The sequence below is a fragment of the Tachyglossus aculeatus genome, chromosome 5 (genome assembly GCF_015852505.1).
Source record: "Tachyglossus aculeatus isolate mTacAcu1 chromosome 5, mTacAcu1.pri, whole genome shotgun sequence".
Classification (NCBI taxonomy): Eukaryota; Metazoa; Chordata; class Mammalia; order Monotremata; family Tachyglossidae; genus Tachyglossus; species Tachyglossus aculeatus.
Window position 1 is genome coordinate 9,927,709 of NC_052070.1, and position 17,443 is coordinate 9,945,151.

The following is a 17,443-nucleotide window of genomic DNA, read 5'->3' on the forward strand; positions in this document are numbered from 1 at the left end:
CGGGCTTCTCCCCATCCCCTCCGCCTTACCTCCTTCCCCTCCCCACAGCACCTGGATATATGGATATAGTCATTCAATTGGATTTATTGAGCGCTTACTGTGTGCAGAGCACTGTACTAAGCGCTCGGGAAGTCCAAGGCTGAGCCCAGACTGAGCCCACTCCTTCCTCTCCCCCTTCCTTACTCCTTACCCTCCCCACAGCACCTGGATATATGGACATATTCATTCAATCGTATTTACTGAGCGCTTACTGTGTGCGGAGCACTGTACTAAGCGCTTGGGAAGTACAAGGCTTAGCCCAGACTGAGCCCACTCCTTCCTCTCCCCCTCCCTTACCTCCTTCCCCTCCCCACAGCACCTGTACATATATATATAGTCATTCAATCGTATTTATTGAGCGCTTACTGTGTGCGGAGCACTGTACTAAGCACTTGGGAAGTACAAGGCTGAGCCCAGACTGAGCCCACTCCTTCCTCTCCCCCTCTCTTACCTCCTTCCCCTCCCCACACCACCTGGATATATGGATATAGTCATTCAATCGTATTTATTGAGCGCTTACTGTGTGCAGAGCACTGTACTAAGCGCTTGGGAAGTACAATTTGGCAACACATAGAGACGGTCCCTACCCAACAGCGGGCTCACAGTCTAGAAGACTGTATATATGTTTGTACATATTTATTACTCTATTTAATTATTTTATTTGTACGTATTTATTTTTTTATTTTGTTAATATATTTTGTTTTGTTCTCTCATAATAATAATAATGGCATTTATGAAGCACTTACTATGTGCAAAGCACTGTTCTAAGCGCTGGGGAGGATACAAGGGGATCAGGTTGTCCCACGGGGGGCTCACAGTCTCCATCCCCATTTTCCAGATGAGGGAACTGAGGCCCAGAGAAGTGAAGTGACTTGCCCAAAGTCACACAGCTGGCAGTTGGCAGAGCCGGGATTTGAACCCAGGACCTCTGACTCCAAAGCCCGGGCTCTTTCCACTGAGCCACGCTGCTTCTCTGTCTCCCCCTTCTAGACTGTGAGCCCGCTATTGGGTCGGGACTGTCTCTAGATGTTGCCAACTTGGACTTTCCCAGCGCTTAGTCCAGTGCTCTGCACACAGGAAGCGCTCAATAAATACCATTGAATTAATGAATGAATGAACAAGTTGGCAACATATAGAGATGGTCCCTACCCAACAGCGGGCTCACAAGCTAGAAGATGAGAAGCAGCGTGACTCAGTGGGATGAGCCTGGGGTTTGGAGTCAGAGGTCACGGGTTCAAATTCCGGCTCTGTCAGCTGTGTGACTTTGGGCAAGTCACTTCCCTTCTCTGGGCCTCAGTGATCCCATCTGGAAAATGGGGATTAAGACTGGGAGCCCCCCGTGGGACAACCTTTTCATTCATTAATTCAATCGTATTCATTGAGCACTTACTGTGTGCACAGCACTGTACTAAGCGCTTGGGAAGTACAACCTGATCACCTTGTAACCTCCCCAGCGCTTAGAACAGTGCTTTGCACATAGTAAGCGCTTAATAAACGCTATTATTATTATTATTATTATGCAGAGCACTGGCGCTTACTGTGTGCAGAGCACCGTACTAGCGCTTGGGAAGTACAACCCGATCACCTTGTAACCACCCCAGCGCTTAGAACAGTGCTTTGCACATAGTAAGCGCTTAATAAATGCTATTGTTATTATTATTATGCAGAGCACTGGCGCTTACTGCGCGCAGAGCACTGTACTAAGCGCTTGGGAAGTACAACCCGATCACCTTGTAACCTCCCCAGAGCTTAGAACAGTGCTTTGCACGTAGTAAGCGCTTAATAAATGCTATTATTATTATGCAGAGCACTGGCGCTTACTGTGTGCAGAGCACTGTACTAAGCGCTTGGGAAGTACAACCCGATCACCTTGTGACCTCCCCAGCGCTTAGAACAGTGCTTTGCACATAGTAAGCGCTTAATAAATGCTATTATTATTATTATGCAGAGCACTGGAGCTTACTGTGTGCAGAGCACTGTACTAAGCGCTTGGGAAGTACAACCCGATCACCTTGTAACCTCCCCAGCGCTTAGAACAGTGCTTTGCACGTAGTAAGCGCTTAATAAATGCTATTATTATTACTATGCGGAGCACTGGGTCCACCTCCCATCCTGTAACTGCCGCTATTATTATTATTATTATTATGCAGAGCACTGGGTCCACCTCCCATCCTGTAACTGCCGTTATTATTATTATTATTATTATTATTATTATTATTATTATTATTATTATGCAGAGCACTGAGTCCACCTCCCATCCTGTAACTGCTGCTACTACTATTATTATTATTATTATTATTATTATTATTATTATTATTATGAATATGTAGAGCACTGGGTCCACCTCCCATCCTGCACCTGCCGTTCTAATAATAGTTATTATTACGGTATTTGTTAAGCGCTTACTAGGTTCCAGGCACCGTCCTAAGCGCTCCACTGGCCGCCCAGCACTCCTCCAGTACGCAAGAGCGCCGTACTGGGCGCCCACCACGCACAAGGCACTGTAGTGGGCGTCCAATGTACAGGATGCTCCACCGAACACCGGTCCGGGCAGCCCCACCGTGGGCAGAGGGCTGTACTGGACGCCCACCGGGCCCCGAGGAGTGTACTGGGCGCGCCCAGCGTGGCGGCCGGGTCCCCCCCCCGGCCCCGGGACGCCCCCCACCACCCCGCTCACCTCTTTGGGGTTGTCCCCGACCAGGCGGAACTTGCGGGGCGTCTTGCTGCGCGCGTACTTGCAGCCGTTGAAGTACATGCTCCAGGAGCAGCCGAAGGAGAAGGAGGCCCCACACGTGTTCGGGTCCTTGCCCTGGCAGGCGCAGGTCCGGCTGAAACGGAAATCCATCGATCAATAATCGATCGATCGTATTGACTGGGCGCTTACCGTGTGCAGAGCACTGTGCTAAGCGCTTGTCCAAGTGGGCAACGGCCCCTACCCGACCGCGGGCTCACCGTCTAGAAGGGGGGAGACCCCGCGGGCCTGGGGCGCGCTGGCCCTCGCCGTGTCCATCACGCCCTGCCCAGGTGCCCCGTTGGCCTCCCCGGGGGGAATAATAATAACGACGGCATTTCATTCATTCGCGTTTATCGATAAATGACATATTATTAATCATATCAATCAACACAATATTATATTTAATTATTTTATCATTACATCTATTAATATTAATTGTTAATATTAGCACTCACTATTGATTATAATGATTAATTAATATAATAATCAATAATAATTAATCAGTATGATAATGAATGGCGATTAATTATTATTGATAATAATAATAGCATTTCTTAAGCGCTTCCTATGTGCCAAGCCCTGTTCTAAGCGCTGGGGAGGTTACAAGGTGATCGGGTTGGAATATTATTCATCATTAATCATAATAATTAACTAATATAATAAGCAATAATATAATAATTGATAACAATCGATCAATATACTGATTAATGATAATTAATTATTATTAATATTGTTATTATTACTAATAGCATTTCTTAAGCGCTTCCTATGTGCCAAGCCCTGTTCTAAGCGCTGGGGAGGTTACAAGGTGATCAGGTTGGCCCACGGGGGGCTGAAAGTCACACAGCGCTTAACAAATGCCGTCGTCATCATCATCATCGGCTGAACAAGGAGCCGAAGAATTATTAATGATGATGATAATAATGATAATGATGGCATTTCTTAAGCGCTTACTATGTGCCAAGCCCTGTTCTAAGCGCTGCGGAGGTTACAAGGTGATCAGGTTGTCAGACGGGGGGCTCACAGTCACACAGCGCTTAACAAATGCCGTCGTCATCATCATCATCGGCTGGACAAGGAGCCGAAGAATTATTAATGATGATGATAATAATGATAATGATGGCATTTCTTAAGCGCTTACTATGTGCTAAGCCCCGTTCTAAGCGCTGGGGAGGTTACAAGGTGATCAGGTTGTCCCACGGGGGGCTCAAAGTCACACAGAGCTTAACAAATGCCGTCATCATCATCATCATCATCATCGGCTGGACAAGGAGCCGAAGAATTATTAACGATGATGATAATAATGATAATGGTGGCATTTCTTAAGCGCTTACTATGTGCAAAGCCCTGTTCTAAGCGCTGGGGAGGTTACAAGGTGATCAGGTTGCCCCACGGGGGGCTCAAAGTCACACAGCGCTTAACAAACACCGTCATCATCATCATCATCAGCTGAACAAGGAGCCGATGAATTATTAATGATTATAATAATAATAATAATGATGGCATTTCTTAAGTGCTTACTACATGCAAAGCTCTGTTCTAAGCGCTGGGGAGGTTACAAGGTGATCAGGTTGTCCCATGCGGGGCTCAGTCTTCATCCCCATTTTACAGATGAGGGAACTGAGGCCCAGAGAAGTGAAGTGACTTGCTCAGAGTCACCCAGCTGACAAGTGGCGGAGCGCTTAACAAATGCCGTCATCATCATCATTATCATCAGCTGAACAAGGAGCCGAAGAATTATTAATGATGATAATAATAATAATGGTGGCATTTCTTAAGCACTTACTATGTGCCAAGCACTGTTCTAAGCGCTGGGGAGGTTACAAGGTGATGAGGTTGTCCCACGGGGGGCTCACAGTCTTCATTCCCATTTTACAGATGAGGTAACTGAGGCCCAGAGAAGTGAAGTGACTTGCCCAAAGTCCCACAGCTGACAGTTGGCGGAGCGCTAACAAACGCCATCATCATCATCATTATCATCGGCTGAACAAGGAGCCGAAGAATTATTAATGAAAATAATAATAATAATGATGATGGCATTTCTTAAGCGCTTACTATGTGCAAAGCACTGTTCTAAGTGCTGGGGAGGTTACAAGGTGATCAGGTTGTCCCACGGGGGGCTCCCCTTCTTCACCCCCCTTTTACAGATGAGGGAACTGAGGCCCAGAGAAGCGAAGTGACTTGCCCAAAGTCACACAGCTGACAAGTGGCAGAGCCGGGATTTGAACCCATGACCTCTGGCGCCAAAGCCCGGGCTCTTTTGTCTGTCTCCCCCCTCTAGACTGTGAGCCCGCTGTTGGCTAGGGACCGTCTCTATAGGTTGCTAACTTGGACTTCCCAAGCGCTTAGTCCAGTGCTCTGCACACAGGAAGCGCTCAATAAATTCATTCATCCATTCATTCATTCATTCATTCAATCGTATTCACTGAGCGCTTCCTGTGTGCAGAGCACTGGACTAAGCGCTTGGGAAGTCCAAGTCGGCAACATCTAGAGACGGTCCCTACCCAACAACGGGCTCACAGTCTAGAAGGGGGAGACAGACAACAAAACAAAACACATGGACGGGTGTCAAGTCGTCAGAATAAATAGAATTAGAGCTATATGCACATCATTAACAAAATAAACAGAATAGTGAATTCATTCATTCATCCGTTCAATCGTATTTATTGAGCGCTTACTGTGTGCAGAGCACTGGACTAAGCGCTTGGGAAGTCCAAGTTGGCAACATCTAGAGACGGTCCCTACCCAACAGCGGGCTCACAGTCTAGAAGGGGGAGACAGACAACAAAACCGAACATATTAGCAAAATAAAACAAATAGAATAAATATGTCCAAATGAAATAAATAACTAAATAGAGTAATAAATCCGTACAAACATATATACGGGTGCTGTGGGGAGGGGAAGGAGGTAGGGCAGGGGGGATGGGGAGGAGGAGAGGAAAAAGGGGGCTCAGTCCGGGAAGGCCTCCTGGAGGAGGTGAGCGCTCAGTAGGGCTTTGAAGGGAGGAAGAGAGCTAATTTGGCGGATGTGCGGAGGGAGGGGATTAATAAATACGATTGAATGGACGAAATGAACGAGCCACGCCACTTCTCTTCCGCGCAGGGCAGGGCTGGGAGGGGGAAAGAGGAAGAGGAGGACGAATCATCATCATCAATCGTATTTATTGAGCGCTTACTGTGTGCAGAGCACTGTACTAAGCGCTTGACAAATCTGCACCTTTAATCCGCCGCCGAAAGATGACAGTTCGACCATGACCCCGCGGCTAAAATCCGCCCTGTCCTCTCTGTCAATCAATCAATCAATCAATCGTATTTATTGAGCGCTTACTGTGTGCAGAGCACTGTACTAAGTGCTTGGGAAGTACAAGTCGGCAACATATAGAGACGGTCCCTACCCAACAGTGGGCTCACAGTCTAAACTGGTCCCACGCCGGTCCGAGCCCTGGTCCTCTCCTGTGTTGGTGACTCTGTCAGCCTCCTCGCTGACCTCCCTGCCTCCCGTCGCTCATTCATTCAGTTGTATTTGGACTTCCCAAGCGCTCAGTCCAGTGCTCTGCGCACGGTAAGCGCTCAATAAATACGATTGATCGATTGATTGATTGAAAGACGGCGGTTCGACCGTGACCTTGCAGCTAAAATCCGCCCTGTCCTCTCCGTCTAAACTGGTCCCACGCCGGTCCGAGCCGTCGTCCTCTCCTGTGTTGGTGACTCAGCCTCCTCGCTGACCTCCCTGCCTCCCGTCGCTCATTCATTCAGTCGTATTTGGACTTCCCAAGCGCTCAGTCCAGTGCTCTGCACACGGTAAGCGCTCAATAAATACGATTGATCGATCGATTGATTGATGGACTGAAAGATGGCGGTTCGACCGTGACCCTGTGGCTAAAATCCACCCTGTCCTCTCTGTCTAAACTGGTCCCACGCCGCTCTGAGCCGTCGTCCTCTCCTGTCTTGGTGACTCTGTCAGCCTCCTGGCTGACCTCCCTGCCTCCTGTCGCTCATTCACTTCCCAAGCGCTCAGTCCAGTGCTCTGCACACGGTAAGCGCTCAATAAATACGATTGATTGATTGATTGATTGATTGAAAGAGGGCGGTTCGACCATGACCCCGTGGCTAAAATCCGCCCCGTCCTCTCCGTCTAAACTGGTCCCATGCCAGTCCAAGCTGTCGTCCTCTCCTGTGTTGGTGACTCTGTCAGCCTCCTCGCTGACCTCCCTGCCTCCTGTCTCTCATTCATTCAATCGTATTTGGACTTCCCAAGCGCTCAGTACAGTGCTCTGCACATGGTAAGCGCTCAATAAATACGATTGATAGATTGATTGAGCGCTTCCTGTGTGCCGAGCACTGTACTAAGCGCTTGGGAAGTCCAAGTTGGCAACATCTAGAGACGGTCCTGACCCAACAGCGGGTTCACAGTCTCCCTCCGTCCCTCTGCTGCCCGCCTCATTTCCCTACAAACAAAACCTTTTAATCCGTATTTCCCCCCTCCTCGAGACCCTCCGGTGGTTGCCCGTCCACCGCCGAGAAGCGGCGTGGCGCAGTGGAAAGAGCCCGGGCTTGGGAGCCAGAGGTCGTGGGTTCGAATCCCGGCTCGGCCAACTGTCAGCTGGGTGACTTTGGGAGAGTCACTTCGCTTCTCTGGGCCTCAGTGACCTTATCGGGAAAATGGGGATGAAGACGGTGAGCCCCACGAGGAACAAGCTGATCACCTTGTATCCCCCCCGTCGCTTAGTACAGTGCTTTGCACATCCGCCAAGCTCGCTCTCTTCCTCCCTTCAAAGCCCTACTGAGAGCTCACCTCCTCCAGGAGGCCTTCCCACACTGAACCCCCTCCTTCCCCTCTCCATCCCCCTCGCCTTACCTCCTTCCCCTCCCCACAGCATCTGTATATATTTATATATGTTTGTACGGATTTATTACTCTATTTATTTTACTTGCACGTATTTATTCTATTTATTTTATTTTGCTAATATGTGTTGTTTTGTTGTCTGTCTCCCCCTTCTTGACTGTGAGCCCGCTGTCGGGTAGGGACCGTCTCTAGATGTTGCCAACTTGGACTTCCCAAGCGCTTAGTACAGTGCTCTGGACATAGGAAGCGTTCAATAAATACGATTGATGGAATGAATGAATGAACGAATGAGCCCGCTGTTGGGTCGGGACCGTCTCTAGATGTTGCCGACTTGGACTTCCCAAGTGCTTAGTCCAGTGCTCTGCACACAGGAAGTGCTCAATAAATACGATTGAATGAATGAATGAGCCCGCTGTTGGGTAGGGACCGTCTCTAGATGTTGCCAACTTGGACTTCCCAAGCGCTTAGTCCACTGCTCCGCACTCAGTAAGCGCTCAATAAATACGACTGAATGAAGGAATGAACGAATGAGCCCACTGTTGGGTAAGGACTGTCTCTGGATGTTTCCAACTTGGACTTCCCAAGCGCTTAGTACAGTGCTCTGCACACAGTAAGCGCTCAATAAATATGATTGAATGAATGAATGAATGAATGAGCCCGCTGTTGGGTAGGGACCGTCTCTAGATGTTGCTGACTTGGACTTCCCAAGCGCTTAGTCCAGTGCTCTGCACACAGTAAGTGCTCAATAAATACGACTGAATGAATGAATGAACAAATGAGCCCGCTGTTGGGTAGGGACCGTCTCTAGATGTTGCTGACTTGGACTTCCCAAGCGCTTAGTCCAGTGCTCTGCACACAGTAAGCGCTCAATAAATATGATTGAATGAATGAGTGAACGAATGAGCCCGCTGTTGGGTAGGGACCGCCTCTAGATGTTGCCGACTTGTACTTCCCAAGCGCTTAGTACAGTGCCCTGCACACAGTAAGCGCTCAATAAATACGATTGAATGAATGAATGAATAGTAATAATAATAATAATGACGGTATTTGTTAAGCGCTTACTATGTGCAAAGCACTGTTCTAAGCGCTGGGGAGGTTCCAAGGTGATCAGGTTGTCCCACGGGGGGCTCACAGTCTTCATCCCCATTTTATTCATTCATTCAATCGTATTTATTGAGCAGTCTTCATCCCCATTAATATAATAATAACGATGGTATTTGTTAAGCGCTTACTATGTGCAAAGCCCTGTTCTAAGCGCTGGGGGGGTTACAAGGTGATGAGGTGGTCCCACGGGGGGCTCACAGTCTTCATCCCCATTTTCCAGATGAGGGAACTGAGGCCCAGAGAAGTGAAGTGACTTGCCCAAAGTCACACAGCTGGCAGTTGGCGAAGCGCTTAACAAATGCCATCATCATCATCATCATCATATTTTATTTTATTAATATGTTTGGTTTTGTTCTCTGTCTCCCTCTTCTAGACTGTAAGCCCGCTGCTGGGTAGGGACCATCTCTAGATGTTGCCAACTTGGACTTCCCAAGCGCTTAGTCCAGTGCTCTGCACGCAGTAAGCGCTCAATAAATACGATTGATTGATTGATCTCTCCCCCCTCTAATAATAATGATGGCACTTATTCATTCAATCAATCGTATTTATTGAGCGCTTACTGTGTGTAGAGCACTGGCCTAATTCAGCCATTCATTCAATCGTATTTATTGAGCGCTTACTGTGTGCAGAGCACTGGGCTAATTCAGTCATTCATTCAATCGTATTTATTGAGCGCTTACTGTGTGCAGAGCACTGGGCTAATTCAGTCATTCATTCAATCGTATTTATTTAGCGCTTACTGTGTGCAGAGCACTGGCTTAATTCAGTCATTCATTCAATCATATTTATTGAGCGCTTACTGTGTGCAGAGCACCGGGCTAATTCAGCCATTCATTCAATCGTATTTATTGAGCGCTTACTGTGTGCAGAGCACTGGGCTAATTCAGTCATTCATTCAATCGTATTTATTGAGCGCTTACTGTGTGCAGAGCACTGGCTTAATTCAGTCCTTCATTCAACTGTATTTATTGAGCGCTAACTGTGTGCAGGGCACTGTACTAAGCGCTTGGGAAGTCCAAGTTGGCAACATCTAGAGACGGTCCCTACCCAACGGTGGGCTCACAGTCTAGAAGGGGGAGACAGACAACAAAACAAAACATATAAACCAAATAAAATAAATAGAATAAATATGCACAAGTAGTAGCCTGGCTCAGTGGAAAGAGCCTGGGCTTTGGGGTCAGAGGTCGTGGGTTCAAATCCCGACTCTATTTATTTTATTTTTTTAATATGTTCTGTCCTGTTGTCTGTCTCCCCCTTCTAGACTGTGAGCCCACTGTTGGGTAGGGACCGTCTCTATATGTTGCCAACTTGGACTTCCCAAGCGCTTAGTACAGTGCTCTGCACACAGTAAGCGCTCAATGAATAAGATTGAATGAATGAATGAATGAATGAATGAATGAATGAGACGGACACTGACCCCACAGTGCCGCAGCTGAAAAATCCCGTACGTTGGTTCGCGGGCACTGGATTCCGCATGAGCGTCATTCATTCGTTCAGTTGGGTTTATCATCATCATCAATCATCAATCGTATTTATTGAGCGCTTACTATGTGCAGAGCACTGTACTAAGCGCTTGGGAAGTACAAATTGGCAACATATAGAGACAGTCCCTACCCAACAGTGGGCTCACAGTCTAAAGTTTATTTATTCATTCATTCATTCAATCGTATTTATTGAGCGCTTACTGTGTGCAGAGCACTGGACTAAGCGCTTGGGAAGTCCAAGTCGGCAACATCTAGAGACGGTCCCGACCCAACGACGGGTTCACGGTCTAGAAGGGGGAGATGGACGTTGGCTCCAAAATGCCGCAGCTGAAAAATCCCGTATGTTGGTTCGCGGGCACTGGATTCCACATGAGTGTCATTCATTCGTTCAGTCGGGTTTATTCATTCATTCATTCATTCAATCGTATTTATTGAGCGCTTACTGTGTGCAGAGCACTGTACTAAGCGCTTGGGAAGTCCAAGTCGGCAACACATAGAGACGGTCCCTACCCAACAGCGGGCTCACAGTCTAGAAGGGGAGACAGAGAACAAAACACATTAACAAAATAAACCAAATAGAATAAATACGTACAAATAAAATAGAGTAATAAATACGTACTAAGCGCTTACTGTGTTCAGAGCACTGTACTAAGCACTTGGGAGAGGACAATAGAACAATAAGGAGACGTATTCCCTATCTAGTTGCCCACGTCCCACCTCTGGCCCGGAACGCCCTCCTCCTTCCTATATTCATTCATTCAATCGTATTTATTGAGCGCTTACTGTGTGCAGTGCACTATACTAAGCGCTTGGGAAGTCCAACTTGGCAATCAATCAATCAATCGTATTTATTGAGCGCTTACTTTGTGCAGAGCACTGTACTAAGCGCTTGGGAAGTACAGGCCGGCAGCATATAGAGACGGTCCCTACCCAGCAGTGGGTTCACAGTCTAGAAGGGGGGAGACAGACAACAAAACAAAACATATTAACAAAATAAAATAAATAGAATAAATATGTACAAATAAAATAGAGTAATAAATACGTACTAAGCACTTACTGTGTGCAGAGCACTGTATTAAGCACCTGGGAGAGGACAATAGAACAATAAGGAGACGTATTCCCTATCATCTAGTTGCCCACGTCCCGCCTCTGGCCCGGAACGCCCTCCTCCTTCCTATATTCATTCATTCAATTGCATTTATTGAGCGCTTACTGTGTGCGGAGCACTGTACTAAGCGCTTGGGAAGTCCAAGTTGGCAACATAGAGAGACGGTCCCTACCCAACTGTGGGCTCACAGTCTAGAAGGAGGAGACAGACAACAAAACAAACCATATTAACAAAATAAAATAAATAGAATATGTACAAATAAATAAATAGAGTAATAAATACGTACTAAGCGCTTACTGTGTGCAGAGCACTGTATTAAGCACTTGGGAAAGGACAATAGAACAATAAAGAGACGTATTCCCTATCATCTAGTTGCCCACATCCCGCCTCTGGCCCGGAACGCCCTCCTCCTTCCTATATTCATTCATTCAATCGCATTTATTGAGCGCTTACTGTATGCGGAGCACTGTAGTAAGCGCTTGGGAAGTCCAAGTTGGCAACATCTAGAGACGGTCCCTATCCTACAGTGGGCTCACAGTTGAGAAGCGGCGTGGCTCAGTGGAAAGAGCCCGGGCTTTGGAGTCCGAGGTCGTGGGTTCAAATCCCGGCTCCGCCAATTGTCAGCTGGGTGACTTTGGGCAAGTCACTTCACTTCTCTGGGCCTCAGTTCCCTCATCTGGAAAATGGGGATGAAGACTGTAAACCCCACGTGGGACAACCTGATCACCTTGTAACCTCCCCAGCGCTTAGAACAGTGCTTTGCACATAGTAAGCGCTTAACAAATACCAATATGATTATTATTATTATTGCTAGAAGGGGGAGACAGAGAACAAAACAAAACATATTAACAAAATAAAATAAATAGAATATGTACAAATAAAATAAATAGAGTAATAAATACGTACTAAGCGCTTACTGTGTGCAGAGCACTGTATTAAGCACCTGGGAGAGGACAATAGAACAATAAGGAGACGTATTCCCTATCATCTGGTTGCCCACGTCCCGCCTCTGGCCCGGAACACCCTCCTCCCTCCTATATTCATTCATTCAATCGTATTTATTGAGCGCTTACTGTGTGCAGAGCACTGTACTAAGCGCTTGGGAAGTCCAAGTTGGCAGCATATAGAGACGGTCCCTACCCGACGGTGGGCTCACAGTCTAGAGGGGGGAGACAGAGAACAAAACATATTAACAAAATAAAATAAATAGAATAAATATGTACAAATAAAATAAATAAATAAATAGAGTAATAAATATGTACTAAGCACTTACTGTGTGCAGAGCACTGTATTAAGCACCTGGGAGAGGACAATAGAACAATAAAGAGCCGTATTCCCTATCATCTGGTTGCCCACGTCCCGCCTCTGGCCCGGAACGCCCTCCTCCTTCCTATATTCATTCATTCAATCACATTTATTGAGCGCTTACTATGTGCAGAGCACTGTACTAAGCGCTTGGGAAGTCCAAGTTGGCAACATCTAGAGAGGGTCCCTACCCGACAGCGGGCTCATGGTCTGTATGACAGACCACCGCTCTCTCCGCCTTCTTAAGAGACCTCGGAAGAATCACATCACCTCCGAGAGGGCTTCCGTGACTAAGCCCTCAGTAAGTGCTCAATAAATACTATTGAATGAATGAATGAATGAATGAATGAATGTCCCCATCTATTGGCCCTCCCTTCTGCACGGCCTATGGAGAAGCAGCGTGGCTCAGCGGAAAGAGCCCGGGCTTTGGCGTCAGAGGTCATGGGTTCAAATCCCGGCTCCGCCAATTGTCAGCTGGGTGACTTTGGGAAAGTCACTTCACTTCTCTGGGCCTCAGTGACCCCATCTGTAAAATGGGGATGAACACTGTGAGCCCCCCCGTGGGACAACCTGATCACCTTGTAACCTCCCCAGAGCTTAGAAAGGTGTTTTGCACATAGTAAGCGCTTAATAAATGCCATTATTATTATTACTATTATTTCATGCATTCGATTGTGTTTATTGAGCGCTTACTGTGTGCAGAGCACCGTACTAAGCGCTTGGGAAGTACAATTTGGCAACATATAGAGACGGTCCCTACTCAACAGTGGGCTCACCCCACTCCCATAGGACTTACATCCATAGCCACCTCTAGTTTATTTCACTTCCTGACAGCTCCCTGAGGGCAGGGATAATAATAATAATAATAATAATAATAATAATAATAATAATAATAATAATGGTATTTGTTAAGCGCTTACTATGTGCCAAGCACTGCTCTAAGCGCTGGGGGGGGGGGGATACAAGGTGATCAGGTTGTCCCACGTGGGGCTCACAGTCATCACCCCCATTTTCCAGATGAGGGAACTGAGGCCCAGAGAAGTTGAGTGACTTGCCCAAAGTCACCCAGCTGACAACTGGCAAAGCCGGGATTTGAACCCATGACCTCGGACTCCAAAGCCCGGGCTCTTTCCACCAAGCCACACTGCTTCTCTATCTGCCGGCTCTGTTGTACCGTCCTCTTCCAAGCGCTTAGTCCATTCATTCATTCATTCAATCGTATTTATTGAGCGCTTACTGTGTGCACAGCACTGTACTAAGCGCTTGGGAAGTACAAGTCGGCAACATATAGAGACGGTCCCTACCCAACAGTGGGCTCACAGGCTAGAAGGGGGAGATCGTATCTATTAAGCGCTTACTGTGTGCAGAGCACTGTACTAAGCACTTGGGAATCAATCAATCGATCATATTTATTGAGTGCTTACTGTGTGCAGAGCACTGAGCACTCAATAAATACCACTGATTGAGAAGGAACGCGGCACAGTTGCCGGAGCCCAGGACTGGGACTCGGAATAATGATAATGATGGCATTTGTTAAGCGCTTACTATGTGCAGAGCACTGTTCTAAGAGCGGGAGGTCACGGGTTCTAATCCCGGCTCCGCCGCTTGTCTGCTGTGTGACCTTGGGCAAGTCGCTTCACTTCTCTGGGCCTCGTGTGCAAAATGGGGACGGAGACTGTGAGCCCCACGTGGGACGGGGACCGTGTCCGGCCCGATTTGTTTGTCTCCACCTCAGTGCTCAGAACAGTGCCTGGCGCAGAGTAGGCGCTTAACAAATCCCAAGAGCCCGGGCTTTGGAGTCAGAGGTCATGGGTTCGAATCCCGGCTCTGCCAATTGTCAGCTGGGTGACTCTGGGCAAGTCACTTCACTTCTCTGTGCCTCAGTTACCTCATCTGGAAAATGGGGATGAAGACTGTGAGCCCCACGTGGGACAACCTGATCACCTTGTAACCTCCCCAGCGCTTAGAGCAGTGCTTTGCACATAGTAAGTGCTTAAGAAATGCCGTCATTATTATTATTATGTCTGCTAGGTGACCTTGGGCAAGTCATTTCACTTCTCTGTGAAGCAGCATGGCTCAGCGGAAAGAGCCCGGGCTTTGGAGTCAGAGGTCGTGGGTTCAAATCCCTGCTCTGCCAATTGTCAGCTGGGTGACTCTGGGCAAGTCACTTCGCTTCTCTGTGCCTCAGTTACCTCATCTGTAAAATGGGGATGAAGACTGTGAGCCCCACGTGGGACAACCTGATCACCTTGTAACCTCCCCAGCGCTTAGAACAGGGCTTTGCACATAGTAAGCGCTTAATAAATGCCATCATTATTATTATTATGTCTGCTAGGTGACCTTGGGCAAGTCATTTCACTTCTCTGTGAAGCAGCGTGGCTCAGCGGAAAGAGCCCGGGCTTTGGAGTCAGAGGTCGTGGGTTCAAATCCCTGCTCTGCCAATTGTCAGCTGGGTGACTCTGGGCAAGTCACTTCACTTCTCTGTGCCTCAGTTACCTCATCTGTAGAATGGGGATGAAGACTGTGAGCCCCACGTGGGACACCCTGATCACCTTGTAACCTCCCCAGCGCTTAGAACAGTGCTTTGCACATAGTAAGCGCTTAATAAATGCCATCATTATTGTTATTATTATGTCTGCTGGGTGACTTTGGGCAAGTCACTTCACTTCTCTGTGAAGCAGCGTGGCTCAGCGGAAAGAGCCCGGGCTTTGGAGTCAGAGGTCATGGGTTCAAATCCTGGCTCTGCCAATTGTCAGCTGGGTGACTCTGGGCAAGTCACTTCACTTCTCTGTGCCTCAGTTACCTCATCTGTAAAATGGGGATGAAGACTGTGAGCCCCCCGGGGGACAACCTGATCACCATGTAACCTCCCTAGTGCTTAGAACAGTGCTTTGCACATAGTAAGCACTTAATAAATGCCATTATTATTATTATTATGTCTGCTGGGTGACCTTGGGCAAGTCACTTCATTTCACTTCTCTGTGAAGCAGCGTGGTTCAGCGGAAAGAGCCCGGGCTTTGGAGTCAGAGGTCATGGGTTCAAATCCCGGATCTGCCAATTGTCAGCTGGGTGACTCTGGGCAAGTCAACTCAACTTCTCTGTGCCTCAGTTCCCTCATCTGGAAAATAGGGATGAAGACTGGGAGCCCCCCATGGGACAACCTGATCACCCTGTAACCTCCCCAGCGCTTAGAACAGTGCCTGGGACATAGTAAGCGCTTAATAAATACCATTATTATTATTATTATTCTCGGAGCCTCAGTTCCCTCATCTGGAAAATGGGGATGAGGATGATGATGGTATTTGTTCAGTGCTTACTACATGCAAAGCACTGTTCTAAGCGCCGGGGAGGATACAAGGTAATCAGGTTGTCCCACAGGGGCCTTACAGTCTTAATCCCCATTTTCCAGATGAGGTCACTGAGGCCCAGAGAAGTGAAGCGACTGGCCCAAAGTCAGTCACTTTGGGGATGAAGACGGTGAGCTCCACGTGGGACGACCTGATAATAATATATATATATATATTATAATGACATTTATTAAGCGCTTACTATGTGCAAAGCACTGTTCTAAGCGCTGGGGAGGTTACAAGGTGATCAGGTTGTCCCACGTGGGGCTCACAGTCTCAATCCCCATTTTCCAGATGAGGTAACTGGGGCCCAGAGAAGTGAAGTGACTTGCCCAAAGTCACACAGCTGACAACTGGCAGAGCCGGGGTTTGAACCCATGACCTCTGACTCCAAAGCCCGGGCTCTTCTCCACTGAGCCACGCTGCTTCTCAATAATAATAATAGTAATAATAATAATAATGATGGTATTTGTTAAGTGCTTACTATGTGCAAGGCACCGTTCTAAGCGCTGGGGAGGATACAAGGTAATCAGGTTGTCCCACGGGGGGCTTACAGTCTTAATCCCCATTTTCCAGATGAGGTCACTGAGGCCCAGAGAAGTGAAGCGACTGGCCCAAAGTCAGTCACTTTGGGGACGAAGACGGTGAGCTCCACGTGGGACGACCTGATAATCATAATAATAACAATGATGGTATCTGTTAAGCGCTTACTATGTGCAAAGCACCGTTCTAAGCGCTGGGGAGGATGCAAGGTAATCAGGTTGTCCCACGGGGGGGCTCACAGTCTTAATCCCCATTTTCCAGATGAGGTCACTGAGGCCCAGAGAAGTGAAGCGACTGGCCCAAAGTCAGTCACTTTGGGGACGAAGACGGTGAGCTCCACGTGGGACGACCTGATAATCATAATGATGATGGTATTTGTTAAGCGCTTACTATGTGCAAAGCACCTCAGTGCTTAGGATGGTGCTTTGCACGTAGGAAGCGCTTAGTAAATGCCATCATTATTATTATTCTTATTACGGATTGAGAAGGAAGACTGCCGCCTCCCGGCGCCCGGCCCGACCGGTGGTGATTGGCTCAGTCCGCAGCCGTGGTGCCCCGAGCCGCCCGCCCCCGTCCCCCCAACGCCGCCCCGTGCCCGGCCCGGTGCCCGCGGACTCACTCGTCGTTGAGGCCGCAGCGTCGGCTGGTGGGGTTCCCGAGGCGGCGCAGGGTGTCCGTGAGCTCGCGGTAGAGGGCATCGCCCAGGCTGCGCGGGATGCCCTCCCAGGCCAGGATGAGGATGACCAGGACGGCGTGTTGGCAGCGGTGCCCGGCCCTCTGCCGCACCAGGCACAGCAGCTTCTCCTCCGGGCTGTGGCGCCGGATCACCTGCCGCGAGCGCGGGGCGGGGAACGCCGGGGGCCGGGAGGAGAACCGGGGAGGGGACCGCGCCGTCAGGACGGGGGCACTGACCCAGTCCGGGATGCCCGGCCC

The 17,443-nt window shown here is 48.4% G+C and overlaps 1 protein-coding gene across 1 annotated transcript in view; it reads right to left on the minus strand.

The window, feature by feature from the left end:
• Positions 1–17,443, minus strand: part of TET3 (tet methylcytosine dioxygenase 3) — a 157,398-nt gene that overhangs the window by 30,623 nt on the left and 109,332 nt on the right. The window contains exons 9-10 of the mRNA XM_038746430.1: positions 17,130–17,338; positions 2,717–2,867 (exon numbers count right to left, since the gene is read on the minus strand). Coding sequence (XP_038602358.1) covers positions 2,717–2,867; positions 17,130–17,338 — 360 coding nt within the window. The remainder of the gene's footprint in view (positions 1–2,716; positions 2,868–17,129; positions 17,339–17,443) is intronic.